This window comes from Sarcophilus harrisii, chromosome 4 (genome assembly GCF_902635505.1).
Source record: "Sarcophilus harrisii chromosome 4, mSarHar1.11, whole genome shotgun sequence".
Lineage (NCBI taxonomy): Eukaryota > Metazoa > Chordata > Mammalia > Dasyuromorphia > Dasyuridae > Sarcophilus > Sarcophilus harrisii.
In genome coordinates this window covers 455,426,470-455,440,267 of record NC_045429.1, presented here as the reverse complement: position 1 = coordinate 455,440,267, position 13,798 = coordinate 455,426,470, and the positions used below count along the sequence as shown (strand labels likewise).

At 56.3% G+C, this 13,798-nt stretch overlaps 1 protein-coding gene and 3 non-coding genes across 5 annotated transcripts; all 4 read right to left on the bottom strand.

Moving 5' to 3' along the window:
• Positions 1–710: 710 nt before the first annotated feature.
• NCL (nucleolin) lies at positions 711–8,597 on the bottom strand. 2 transcript variants are annotated; one of them, XM_031968150.1, is made up of 13 exons: positions 8,402–8,597; positions 7,269–7,379; positions 5,315–5,750; positions 4,749–4,970; positions 4,519–4,602; positions 4,194–4,332; positions 3,429–3,559; positions 3,208–3,334; positions 2,335–2,637; positions 2,114–2,250; positions 1,769–1,892; positions 1,276–1,511; positions 711–1,179 (listed from the first exon to the last, which is right to left on the bottom strand). In XM_031968150.1, exons 1-13 carry the CDS (start codon positions 8,417–8,419, stop codon positions 1,112–1,114), a joined length of 2,136 nt encoding a protein of 711 aa, XP_031824010.1. In that variant the 5' UTR covers positions 8,420–8,597; the 3' UTR covers positions 711–1,111. The 2 variants fall into 2 exon arrangements, with proteins under 2 accessions (XP_031824010.1, XP_031824011.1); XM_031968151.1 differs by having other exon boundaries at positions 3,441–3,559.
• LOC116419147 lies at positions 1,586–1,720 on the bottom strand. The gene has a single exon (XR_004229413.1). It is a non-coding gene; the product is annotated as a small nucleolar RNA SNORA75 (small nucleolar RNA).
• Positions 1,963–2,041, bottom strand: LOC116419148. The gene has a single exon (XR_004229414.1). It is a non-coding gene; the product is annotated as a small nucleolar RNA SNORD20 (small nucleolar RNA).
• On the bottom strand, positions 4,403–4,472 carry LOC111720836. Its single transcript, XR_002770331.1, has one exon. It is a non-coding gene; the product is annotated as a small nucleolar RNA SNORD82 (small nucleolar RNA).
• Positions 8,598–13,798: the final 5,201 nt, after the last annotated feature.

The following is a 13,798-nucleotide window of genomic DNA, read 5'->3' as shown; positions in this document are numbered from 1 at the left end:
CCCCATCCTAATGCTGGCCAAGGGCTTTGAATTGCCTAAAGCTTTCTGCCAACAACCAAGCCACCCACCTGCCAAGAGGGCACCCTGGCACCGACCGCTAGGGCACACTTGCTCCCAGCCCCAAGAAGCCGTGCTCCACCTGCTGACTGGTCGCCACCCACAGGCCTTTGGGCCAGCTGACCAAACAGTCCAACACCACCTCCCCTCCCCCACTGAGGTCCAGGCAGATTTTTCAGGCTTACCTCAATATATGTGGCCTGAGAAGCCTAGGCCTCTTTGCTGCCCTAGTGTGGTTTGGGGGTGCCAGGGCAGGCCCCCTGATTTGGGGGCAATTCTTGACACCAATTTAAGCCTGGATTCTCTCACAGGACACAGAAGGCGGCGCCTTCACTTACCTTCCCAGGAGAAACTGCAGCGTCTCCCAAGGGGGCTCTCCTTGCTCCCATCACTATCCTAGGACCTTTGGTCCATGTGTCACCCCAAGGCTGGCCTTCTAAGTCTTAAGAGATTGCGCCAAGCCTATGCCAACAGCTCTGCCAGGGAGGGGGGGGTTCCCACTGCCCCAGAACAAAGCTTTGGGTCCCCAGGGGCCCGAGGGGGATGTGGCGAGCGCGGCGCTTGGGCCAACCCAGCTCGGTCCCATCTGGCAGGAGTCCGTGGTGTCTCCACTCGGTGCCTTGGTCGAAAGCCCTTTAGGAAACAATCCGGCACCAGGTTAGGCCCCCTTTAATGCGTCCTAAGACAGGCTGCAAAAGCAGGAACCATAAGCAAACATTTGCCTTTTTTCTTTACAGCCAAAAAGGGACAAAAAGGAAACAAAAAACCACTACAGGTATTTGTAGGAAAAAAATGGTTTTGTACATGGGGTAGAACATTATAAACTCAAGACAACTCAGACAAGAGGTGAACTCCCACAGCTATCACCCGTCTCTGCAAAAAGTTTATATGGAACATCCGTCCCGTTAGAACTGCCGTGCTCTCCCTTGAAATGTCATCCAGGCTCTTCCAAGATGGCTACGGGCGCCCCCGGCCCATCTGTCTTGGAATGACCTCACAAGGCTCTGATGTGACCCCCAGAGTCCGTTCACGTGGCAGGGGAAGAAGGGGGAAGCTACTCAAACTTCGTCTTCTTTCCTTGTGGCTTGTTGTCACCTCGGCCTCCTCGGAAACCGCCACGACCTGTGCATGCACAAGAGTGCGACCGTGAGCCATGGGGGATGCCCACAAGACCTCCCCAAAGCCCCCCCCCCCGCCCAACTCAAAGCCAGAACTCACCTCCAAAGTTCCCTCGGCCTCGTCCTCCAAAGCCTCCTCGGCCCCCTCTGCCGCCTCCTCGTCCCCCGAAGCCTCCACGGCCTCCGCCACCTCCTCCACGGCCGCCGCCTCGTCCCCCGAAGCCGCTAGGCTTGGCCCAGTCTAGGGTCACTTTGTTTCCATCGATCTCCCCATCCTCCATGGCCTCTTTGGCGGCTTTGGCCTCTTCCTCTGAGTTGAAGTCCACAAAACCGAACCTAAGAGTCAGCAGCAAACGCAGGGATCAGCGGGGGCAGCATCCCACCAGCACCTCCCCCGCCCCCACCCAAGTACTTGTCCCACGGCCTGGCAGGAGCCTCCCCCGAGATGGCGGGGGACACGACTACACAAGGCATGAAGTTCATGTTCTTCTCGTGCGAATCCATACCCCGTCACTGGCAGACAAGGAGGAGCTCAATGAGAAGGCCCTGAGACCCCCTGCCCCCACTGTGGGATCTTCCCTCCCACAACATACCCTTTAGAGGACCCCGTCTCCCTGTCTGTGACTATCCTGGCGCCGACAGAGCCCTGAAATGAATCTTTCAGCGTCTCTTCTGTTGTGTCTTCTGAGAGGCCTTTGACGAATAATGTCTTGGACTCTGGGGGGAAAGAGCACCTGTCAGAGCATCTTGGCACACAGTAGGCCCACAGGCCATGTGACACCCTGAGCTGGATCAGAACTTGACTATCTAGAGGAATTTTCTAGAGATTTCATCAGCACTTCTCAGAGAATTAGTCATCACATCCAGCCCTTCTTTGGAAGGCGGGGGTCTGGAATCGGGCCCCCAGTTTAGCCACCACCCCCCCCCCCTTCACTTACGGTTCCTTGGGGCTGCGTTGGAGGACTTCTGTCCCTTCAGTTCCAACCGGATGGCTCTGCCCTCGATCTCGATGTTGTTACAAGAATTCAAAGCTTCTTTGGCGTCTTCCACCGAGGCGAACTCGATGAAGGCGTACCTGGGGGGGAAGGCAGGAGGGTCAGAGGGCCCCGCAGCAGCGCCCAGCCCCGGGCCCTCCCCCCACCGGCGCCCGCCCGCTCACCCCTTGGGCCGGCCCTGGTTGTTCTGGGGCATGCTGATGGAGGTGGCCTTCTCGAACACCTCCTGCAGACTCTCCTCCGTGGCGCTGTAGGCCAGGTTGTTCAGCACCAGGGTCTTGGAGTCGGCCGGTTTGCTGTTGCTGCCGCCCCAGGCGTTGTTCTTGCCGCCCCTCGCGTTCTCCTGGCCCTGGCTCTTCTCCCCAGTGTAGTCCAGGATGAGCGCCCGGCCGTCGATCTCAGTGCCCTGCTTCTCCTCCAAGGCCTTGTCCACGTCTGCTTCCGTCTTAAATTCCACGTAGGCGATTCTGGAAGATGGGACACCAGCCACTTACTCCATGTTTCCAGGAGAGGAAGGATGTGAAAAGTGGGTGCTGCCCATGGGGAGTCACACAATCATACCGGGGTCTACACAATGGGGTCAAGGAGGCCCAAGAGGGCAGAGGACGAGGTGCACTCTCCACTGGCTCAGGCCAAGCCAAGACCTGGGGCCCTTGGGGATTGTGGGGGCCAACAAAGGGGCAGTTCTGCTGTTCCTACTTCCTGGATTCTCAGAGGTCAGGGACCCAGCAGTGCAGTGGCAAAAATGGAATCTAGGAAAAGGCCCCTGCATCTTCAGAAGGACTTCTGACACAGGCCAACCGAATCAGATAGATTCTAAGTCGTTACCCAGGGACACGCAGGTACAAAGGTTGAGACTTGAGCTCCCGACACCTTCTTGCCCCCAGATTCACCACTCATCCCCGGCCTTGTGTCAAGGGGACACTCAGTGTACTGTAATCTGTGGTCATTCTGCTAGAGGTGGGCCCAAGCCTCCCTTCTAAAGAGAGCCAGGTACTCAGTGTGAGGCTCCACAGCCTAGTACCCCCCCAACCTACCCCTTAGGGGTTCCATCCTTGGTGCAGACCAGTCTGATCTCAATAGCATCTTCAAACACTTCTTTGAGCTCCTCTTGAGTCACTTTATATGGCAGATTCTTCACAAAGAGTGTCCTTGCATCTCGGTCTAAAGAAAGGAGGGATGTTAGCCAGGTCTGAGGGGGCAGGCAGGCCCCCTGCCCCAACAAAGACACCAAATAGGGGCAGCAGTTCAGTCTCACCCTTCCACACACCTTTCTTGTTCTCCTTCGCCTTTTCCAGCTTAATTTCAGAGCCGAGCACTTTGGAGCCACTGAGTTCCATGGCCTTTTCCATATCTTCAGCAGATTCAAATTCCACATAGCCAAACTTCCTGGAAGGAAAAATAAAGACCCAGAACTATAACCAGATTTTTTTTTTTTTTTTGGGGGGGGGGGGAAGGGCAGCGGTAGCTGTCTAATTCAGATTAAGAATCCAGAATTCCCCAAATAATTCAGACAAATTTGCACACAAAGACTTGTTTTATGAACTCCCCTCTCCACTATTTCTCAGGTCTGAGGGAAGTGGTTATTAGTCAAATCCTAGCATTGGATTCACAGAAAGCATTAGAAAAACAGTGATTGGTCCTTCTTGGTCTGGTTAGATGACATGGCACAGGTCCTACAACATCCCAACTGCTCAGACCAAGGTGGCCACTTGGCCACCAAGACCGCAGCCGAAGCTGGGCAGACTCAACAGACACGGCTACTGGGGGCAGGACTCCTGACACAGCCCCCTGGCTCTAGCCCTCAGCTGCAGCTGCCTAGAATGTGCAGCCGAGTCGGGGATGGCCTTAACCCCCCATCCTTCATGGGATGCCTCTTAAGTCCATTGTGTCTGACTAAACATGCTGAACAAAGACCAGGTCTTCTGTCCCTTTTTTAAATGCTTTGGGGGCCTCAAACATGAAAATACCCCCCAATCAGCCCAGGTGGAGCTGGGGAAAGCTTCGGGCCCAGGCCACTTACCTGGTGGCACCAATGCGGACGTCCACAACGGTCAGGTCCTTTTTGGCAAAGAAGTCACTGATCCCAGTTTTTAGCTCAGAAGCGCTTTTGTTGAAGTTTAGGTTGCCAGCAAAGAGATTGAAATTTGTAGAGGCTTCAGCTATTGCACAAAAAAAGAACTTACGTTAGGGCAGAAAAGTGACTCCCCTGTGGAGCCCCAGAGGCACACGGCACATCAGCCTGCAGTGAGGATCCATCAGGCGTCAGCATTAAGTCCCTTGGCAGATCATCATTTGTGCCCAGCCACAAGTCACCGGCCCTGCATGCCCAAGCCCGCTCCACTCACCATCCAGTTTCTGCTTCTTGGCTTCAGGAGCCTTCTGTTTGGTCATTTCCTTTTTCCGCTTTCCTGGAGCTTCTTTCACGGGCACTGCAAGACAAAACCAGCAGTCACCACTAAATGGCTATGCCTGCTTCTAGGCCCACTATGCACCTGCTCTGGTTTGGGAATAGAACCCAATGGAGCCAGCAAGAGCTGAATAAATTCCCATCTGGGGAAAGCCACTATTTCCTTACCTTCCTCCTCCTCCTCCTCCTCCTCTTCTTCTTCCTCCTCCTCCTCTTCTTCATCCTCCTCCTCCTCATCGTCATCCTCCTCATCATCTTCTTCATCGTCGTCCTCCTCCTCTTCCTCTTCCTCCTTGGCCTTCACAGCCTTCCCGGCTTTCCCGGCGGCAGCCTTCACAGCAGCAGCCTTTCCTTTGGCTGGTGTGGTGTCCATAGCCTCTTCCTCAGAGTCTAAGAAAGAAAACTCTTCAAGTCCTCCCCCAGAACAGTGCTCCCCATGCAGTAACTCGCCTGAGCTTGCCAGGTAATGGAATGACATCAGACACTGTTAGGGACCAGCGCCTGTCACACAAAAGGACCTAGGAAGAACCTGTACTCCCCTCCCCATGTGGAGAGAAGATTTCTGCCTGAGCAGCAGTGTCCCAATCCACATTGTCCCAGATCACACCCCAGGAGGCCGACCCCAGAGATGGGCTCCCCCACTGAGATCTATTTAAATTCTAGTGGCAAACTGATGGGTTTCCTAACAAAGGTTCTTTACCAATAAAAACAATTACAACAGAAATGATGATTACCATCCTCATCATCTTCATCCTCATCACTGTCCTCCTCCTCGTCATCCTCTTCCTCTTCCTCCTCCTCAGACTCTTGTTTGGCAGCAGCTGCTTTCTTCTTTGTGGCTTTGGGAGGCTCAAATTCTTCATCCTCCTCTTCGCTGTCCTCCTCCTCCTCGGACTCACTGTCCTCCTTCTTGGCATTCTTCCCATTTTTAGCCCCTTTGGCCGGGGTCACCACTGCTTTGGCCGGGGTGGCCGCCTTCTTTCCCGGGGTGGCGACAGCTTTGGCCGGGGTAGCTGCCTTCTTGGCGGAGGCCACGACGGCGGCCTTCTTACCAGGAGTCACGACTGCTTTCTTAGCGGGTGTGGTGGCAACGACAGCTTTTTTGGTCGGTGCAACTTTCTTGGCTGGTGTAGCCACAGCCTTCTTGCCCTTCTTCTGAGGGACCACAACCTAATCGCAAAAATCAATGTTTGCAAAATGTTATAATTTACAAAGCCCGTTTCTGCCTAGAGGGAAGAAACCACCACAAGTGCAATATTCAAGTTAGGAAATACAGCTCAAAACACACAACTCTCAAGATGGGTGGGAATGAGCTACAGAACCAGGAGCATAGGGAGGGTGTGGAAGGCAAGCAGGTGGGCACCTAGTGCCCCGCCCCCTCCCACCCTCAGGCAGGGATTCAGTCTGAACCACCTACCTTCCACTACAACCTGCAACCCTGAGGATTTGCTCCTATGGGTATGAAGTGCTGGGATTCAAAAGCCAGGCCTGGTCTAAAAACAGTTTGAAAGGGGGAGTTAGGCATCAGGAACCAGATTATTTTCCATGGCCAACTTAATCAACAGTGTAATCTGGCTGCCAAAGAGGACAATGCAATTCCCCCAGTTACTCCACTCTATTCTGAGCAGGTCATCTGGAATCCCATTGCTAACATAATGTCCTGCACGCCCAGCTGGGTCTAAGGTGCTCTGAGTACAAGCTGCCTAAGGCAGAGTTTGGTCCTGACCTCCCAATGCTTGCCAGGGCTCTGCACCCAAGAGGCGCTGAGCAAGGGCTGCTGTAACTTTCCAGGCCCTCTAACTCTGTGACCCTCTGGACTAGGTTCTCTGGTTCCAGCTTCTCAAAAAGATACTCCCTTCAAGGATCCCGGATTCAGAAATTTCCAATCCTCCCCAAGTCACGTCAGAGCTAGAAAAGGACTTGGTCTAGCCTGTTTTACAGATGAAGGAACAAAATCATATGGAATGGAACCAAGTCTGTACTTTTAAGTAAGTTTCTTTAACGACCTCAGTTTTGGACAAAACCTAAATCTAAACAATTTTTAAGACATGTTAATGAAATGCTACATTTTTAAAAGGTGTCTAACTCAACAATGTTTCCTATCAACCATCGTTTTTTCTTACCTTTCAGGACATCAACACCCGACCATGAAGAATCTAACACCACATATTCAGACAGTAAAAATTAGCCTAACAGCCCACAACTCCACTGCTATGAACGGACCTGACCCCCTCAAAAAGAGAATCCTGCTTGATTCCAAGTATTACTTAGCCCACCTTTACAAGAGCCAGGTAAGGCTTGGAAAGTCACAAAAACCGTGTGGATTTAATTCCTTATTAGGTGAGATATTCTGGTGTATGTTGCCAAGCACCTTTCTTAAGAAAGATGGCACTACTCGATGCACACCCCCCCCCCCAATCACTACTCCCCTTAAATGAGAATTGAATTAATGCTGTTCTCCCAAAATTGTTTGAACTTTAATAATTAAATTTTCCCTAAAATCAAACCGGGATTTGAACACTGCTGACACCCGGCTGAAAACTGCCACTCACCTAATAAACTTTTAAACCAGACCACGCCAAATCCGATTTTACCCAATTCCTTGCACAAATTCCCTTTTGACTCTGAGAGTAACTTGTTGCTCTCACATATGTAACAAATCATTCCCGGGGGAAGCTGCCAAGTTACCTCTTCTCCGCTGCTCTCCTCTTCCTCTTCAGACATCTCCTCATCTTCGCTGTCTTCTACTTCTTTGGGGGGAGGAGCCATCTTCTTGGGCTCCCCTTGATTTTTAGCAGCCTAGAAGGAAAGACCAAAAACAGCGCGACATGAGGTACCTCTGTCGTCCGTTTACCCTCGGCTACCTTAATCAAGGATAGGATTCACGTTAATAAAATGACCCAATTCAGAATGGGATCAAAACCATCATTTTGCGTCGGTCCGTCCTCCTTTGCTACCCCCCCATTCCCACAACTTCAGAACGTGGGACACCCAGGAGGGCGGCTCACGCGGCTCAGCCCGCTGACCCCGGCTCCGGGAAACGGCCTTGCAGCCGCTGTTGATGGGCACTAGTTCTTCCTCACCTTTCCCACTTGCCCCTAAACTTAAACTTGTTTTTCGCAACTTGGGCAAGACCACGTGGTTGCGCAGGGCAGCACGTGCCGGGAGCGTGGCCCGGCCCCGCCTTCGCCCTCCCCTCATCTAGGTGCCCCTGGGTCTCCTGGAACCATGGGCACAGGGTGGAGGAGGGGGGCGGCGGGACCACGGGGCCACGTGCTCGGGACCGCCCTTCTGACACAAGAGAAGCGCCCTAGAGTCCGCAGCCATTTGACCCTGGCCTGGACCTGGCTCATCCCTCTCTCCCAGAGGCTGCCGCGCAGCAGTTCAGTCTCCCACCCAGGGCAACCCTCGGCTCCCATTGGCCCGGCCGAGCCGGGGCCATACGGCAAGCGACCCGGGCACCCACGTGCGAACCGCCCAAACACGTGCGCCCGCGGAGCCCGGACCCGGCGCTCGGAGATGACCTCACGCGGCCCTGTCCCAGCCCTCCCTCCCTCCGGGGCCCAGCGCGCACGCGCGGCTTCGCTCCCCGCCGGCCCTCCCGCCGCTCTCGCTCTGGACCCCCGGCTCCCAAGGCCCTCCTCCTCCCCAGTCCAGAGAGCTGGCGGCGGCGGCGGTAGCGGCGGCGTCGCGCGAGACTTCCCGGGAGCCCCGCACCGCGCACGCGCCGTCGCGCTCCGCCCCGCTCCCGCGCGCTGGGGCCCGCTAGGCCCCGCAGCCCCGGGGGCGCGTGGCGGCCTTGGCCCGCCGCCGCCTCTCACCTTCCCTAGCTTCACCATGGCGGCGGTGCGAGACTAGGGCGCGGGGGTGCAGATCCGTCGACCGAGGCCCAGACTGTGTCGCTGGCGGCGGAGAGCGCGGCGAGAGTCCGTCCGCGAGCAGCCCTTTGCTAGCCGAGACTGAGACGAAAGACTGAGCCTGCCCCCTCGGCGCGACTGGAAAGGAGCTCGCCCCGACCCCGTGACGCCCCCGCGGCCAACCAGCGACTGCTCCCCACCCCCAGGCCCGTACCGGCCAATCCCTGAGCGAGCCCGGATGCGGGGGTGGGGCCAACGCAGTGGGTGGGGCGCTGCGGGGAGGGGAGCGCGGCGCGCGGGAGCGCGGGACGCGAGGCGGGAGCGGCGCGCTGATTGGCCGGCGGGCGGGGCGCGCTCGCAGCGGAACGGGACGCGGCGGAACGCGGCGGAGCACGTGGCGCCGGGCGCAGCCTGCCCACGTGGGGCCGCTGGTCGCTCCGCGGCGGACATCTTGAGCCCGGGGAGCCGGGCTTCCGGGAGGGGCCCGGCCTCCCGGGAGGGGCCCGGCCTCGGAGCCTGGAAGGGAGCCAAGCGCGGGGCGGGGAGGCCGGGGCCCGGGCGCCCGGCCAGGCTCGGGCCGCCCCAGTCACCGGCCCCGCGCGAGCCCCGCGCTCCGCCTCCGCTTCCTGGTCTGTCCTGGGCTGACACGGGCCGCCTCTGAACCTCGGCTTTCCCATCTGTAAAATGGGCCGAGCCCCGGGCTTCCTGGGCCTCAGAGAGACATAAAAGAAGCTTGTGCGTGTCTGTCCGTCTGTGTCCCCGTGTCCCCGCGTCCGGGCTTGCTCCGGGCTAGAGCCCGCTCTGCCGGGGGGTCGCGCTTTGTGGGGGGGGGCGCGTCCTCCCGGTGCTGCAGAGTCCCGGGTCCTGCCGCTAGGGGGGGTGGGGGCCCCTTCCAGCCTGGCTCAGCCCTGCAGCGCCGGCGGCTGTCCGGTCCCGGGCTCGGGGCTCCGGGCGCCTGCCTTGGCGAGGCCCTTCTGGGCTCCGCCAGCGCCCGGGGTGCACAGGAAGGGCCCCCCTCCCCCCGGGGCCCCGTGTCTCTGAGGAGCGAGGCCAGAGGTCCCTTGGGGGCGGGGACTGAGGAGGATGCCCCCAGGGGGAAGCCTCCGCCGGCCCAGACCCCCAAGGGCGGGGAGGGAGGCAGCCCTGGTGGGTCAGACACAGGCCGGGGCTTAGCCAGACCTAATAACGGATAACGGGCTTCTTTGGGGAACTCGGGCCGACAAGCATGTACGAAGCGCCTGCTGTATACCCGGCGCTGTGTACCAGGCGCTGTGTACCCGGCGCTGTGTACCCGGCGCTGTATACCCGGCACTGTGTACCCGGCGCTGTATACCCGGCGCTGTGTGCCCGGCGCTGTGTGCCCGGCGCTGTGTGCCCGGCGCTGTGTACCCGGCGCTGTGTGCCCGGCGCTGTGTGCCCGGCGCTGTGTGCCCGGCGCTGTGTGCCCGGCGCTGTGTGCCCGGCGCTGTGTGCCCGGCGCTGCACCAAACCCCGGGGGGGGGGGGACAAAGAAGGGGGAGAGGCGGCCTCGGCCCCCAGAATCCGTGGGCAGATGGGCCGGGCCAGGCAGAGCGGGAGAGGAGGGCCCTGGAGGGGGATGGGAAAGAACTTCTCCCGGGAGGATGCAGGCGGGCCACCGCACCTGGCACAAAGCGCGACCTCTCAAGGAGGAGCCTGCGTGGGACCCGGCCGGGAAACCTCCGGCAGCAGCTGTGTGGGGGTGCAAGAGAGGAGGCGGGGCCCGTCAGGAGGCGGCAGTGGTCTCGGGGGAAGACGCCCAAATGAGGAGGGGGAGGTTCGGGGCTGGGGGACGGCCAGACGTGGAGAGCCGTGCGGGCAGGGAGGAAGTGGCTGCACCGAGGAGCGGGTGCGAGAAGATGGAGAGGGTGGGGAGGACCGGGACACGGGCTTGGAAGCCCAAGGGGATGCTGTGGTAGCCTGAAGGCAAGGGGGGGCGACGAGGGGTGGGGCCTTGGCGGAGTGGAGCGGGGAGGAGGGGCCTGGGACGGGCGGCCCCCCAACAACTGCTGCCACGGCCGGGGTGAGGTGATGAGGGTCTGCATCGGGGCTCTGAGGAAAGAGGTCAGCGTCCCGGGGAGGTGCGGGCGGGGATCAGCGGGTCTGGCGCCCGAGCGGCCAGGAGGTGACACGGGGACGGGACTTTGGGATTTGTGCAGAGCAGCCTTCTGGGGGCCCAGGGGGCGGCTGGTAAGCTGGAGGTCCCAAGAGAAGTGAGGGTTACATGAGGTCGCCTGAGATAAAGTGGTTTCATGGTAGAGAGGGAGGAGGAAAGGGGGCTCAGAACAAGCCCGGGGGAGCCACAGCTCCTGGCTATCCAGCAAGGAGGGAGACTGAGAAGGAGCCGGCAGATGGGGGAAAGCCCGAGAGGAGGGTGAGGGGCCGTGCCCCCGACGGCAGAGGACTCGGAAACGGCGGTGAGCCCAAGGGAGACGTCTGGGCTCCGCTGAAAGGCGGGAGAGAGGCCTGCGGCCCCTTGGGCCCTCGGGACTTCTCAGTGGGCATCTCCATCTTGGCCTTTGCCACAGACTTGAACTATTGTTTTATTGACTCTAGACTTGAGAGGTTTAATAACTTAGATTATGCTAAAAATAAATAAATAAATAAAAGTCTTCTGCCTTCCGTTTTTTGCCCCGAAGAAAGAGTTCTTAAACGTTTCCCAGCACCCCTGCACGGGGGTGTTTGCAGGCAGGAGGAAAGCATCTAGTAGCTTGGGAGAGAAGCCCAGAGAAGGCCTGGAGGTGAGCTCAAGGGTGGCGGGTTAGGAGAGATTCCTATAAGGAAATGGGCTGACATTTAACCCCAAAGGCTCCCAGGTGTCATTAAGGGCTTATTGCTCTTGCTTGACAAGATAACCAGGGAAACCTCCGAGACTTTCCCACTCTGACTTCCGGTGTTGCCGTCTCCTGGGGCACCAGTGCCTTTGTTATGCTGCTTCACAGTTCTGGGAATCCGCTGCCCTGTGGATTCCAGCTCCAGCATCTCACTTCCCTCTCACTCGCATGTCAACCCCTCTCCCCGTTTCTTTCCATTGCTGTCAGGGCCCCTGCGTCTTTCCCCAGCCCCCTGGTCCTACGCAGTCTCCTCCTTGAGAAGTCTCAGAAGGCTCCAGTTGCCTCTATAGCCACTAAACACTTATAAAGGCTCACTTTGTGCCAGGCACTGTGGCTGGGGGTGGCTACAAAAGGAGGCATGAGACAGTCCTGCCCTCAAACGGCTCAAGGTCTAAGGGGGAAAAGAAACCATCATGTACAAAGTATGATGGGGAAGGACAGGAAATGGTCCACGAGGGAAGGCACTAGAGTTAAGGGAGGTTGGCCACAGGAAGATGGGACTTAAGTTTTGGGACTTATTGGAAGCTAGAGGTCAGGAGTTAGAAGTGAGAAGGGAAATTATTCCAGACATGGGGGACAGGAGGATTCTCAGAGCCCGGGCGGGAAGGATCTTGTTCCTGAACCCGCAAGAGGCCGGTGTCGCTGGATCAAGGAGAAGGCATCAGGAAGGTATGAGAGAAATGGACCATTTGTGAAGGGCTTTGTAGTTGAGGCCATAGGGAGCCACTGGAGTTTCTGGAGGGGGCCTCTGCTTTAGCCAGGAGTGGCTGAATGGAGGGCGCTCTGGGAGGGAGGGACAGAGCCTTGAGGTGGGCAGACCCTGCAGCGGCTTTTGCTGTCTTTGGGGCCCTTGACCCTCTCTGTGCTTCATGCCTTTATCTTCTGCCTTTGCCCCCTAAAAGCCGCAGACCTCACAACTCCATTCAAATGTCCCTCATCAACTATTTCTAGTCATATGAAAAGATGCTCCAAGTCATTATTAATCAGAGAAATGCAAATTAAGACAACTCTAAGATACCACTACACACCTGTCAGATTGGCTAAGATGACAGGAAAAAATAATGATGATTGTTGGAGGGGATGCGGGAAAACTGGGACATTGATGCATTGTTGGTGGAGTTGTGAACGAATCCAACCATTCTGGAGAGTAGTTTGGAACTATGCTCAAAAAGTTATCAAACTGTGCATCCCCTTTGATCCAGCAGTGTTACTACTGGGCTTATATCCCAAAGAGATCATAAAGAAGGGAAAGGGACCTGTATGTGCACGAATGTTTGTGGCAGCCCTCTTTGTAGTGGCTAGAAACTGGAAACTGAATGGATGCCCATCAGTTGGAGAATGGGTGAATAAATTGTGGTATATGAATATTATGGAATATTATTGTTCTATAAGAAATGACCAACAGGATGATTTCAGAAAGGCCTGGAGAGACACGAACTGATGCTGAGTGAAATGAGCAGGACCAGGAGATCATTCTATACTTCAACAACAATACTATATGATGACCAGTTCTGATGGACCAGGCCATCCTCAGCAACGAGATCAACCAAATCATTTCCAGTGGAGCAGTAATGAACTGAACCAGCTACGCCCAGAGAAAGAACTCTGGGAGATGACTAAAAACCATTACATTGAATTCCCAATCCCTATATTTATGCCCACCTGCATTTTTGATTTCCTTCACAAGCTAATTGTACAATATTTCAGAGTCTGATTCTTTTTGTACAGCAAAATAACGTTTTGGTCGTTTATACTTATTGTGTATCTAATTTATATTTTAATGTATTTAACATCTATTGGTCATCCTGCCATCTAGGGGAGGGGGTGGGGGGATAAGAGGTGAAAAATTGGAACAAGAGGTTTGGCAATTGTTAATGCTGTAAAGTTACTCATACATATAACCTGTAAATAAAAGGCTATTAAATTAAAAAACAAAAACAAAACAAATGTCCCTCATCACCCCCCCCACCCCCCCAGTGAGTCCCTGCAATTACTTTTCATACACATTGTACATGGTTTGTGGTTCTCTGGGGATGCTGAAGTCAGGAGGACTCAACCTGAGCCTGGCCCTTGCTGGGTGACCCTGAGCAGGTCGATTAACCCTGTTTGCCTCAGTTTCCTTCTCTATCAAATGACCTGGAGAAGGAAATGAGAACAAGTCTCGGCCAAGAAAGCCCCAAATGAGGGCTTGAAGAATTGGATATGATGAGGCGGGGCGGGAGGGTTACCCATCCTTGTTTTGCTCGCTAGTTTACTAGTATTAAGTGGAGTGGATGCCCTCCAAGGGGTGGGTGAGGGTCCCAAGTCAAAATGGCGAGCATTTATTAAGAGCAATCTCTCATCTGCCTCTTCACCATTACTCTCCTGGCCCAGTTCCCAGGTCTGGATGTTCCTGAGCAGCTACTGAGCACTCCCTGGCTGTCCCCTACGTCCCCCTCTCCTTCTTCCCTCTAAGGCCTCGTCTCTTTTATGGTTTCTCATTTGTATGTGGCTACTTCGGGCTTGCTTT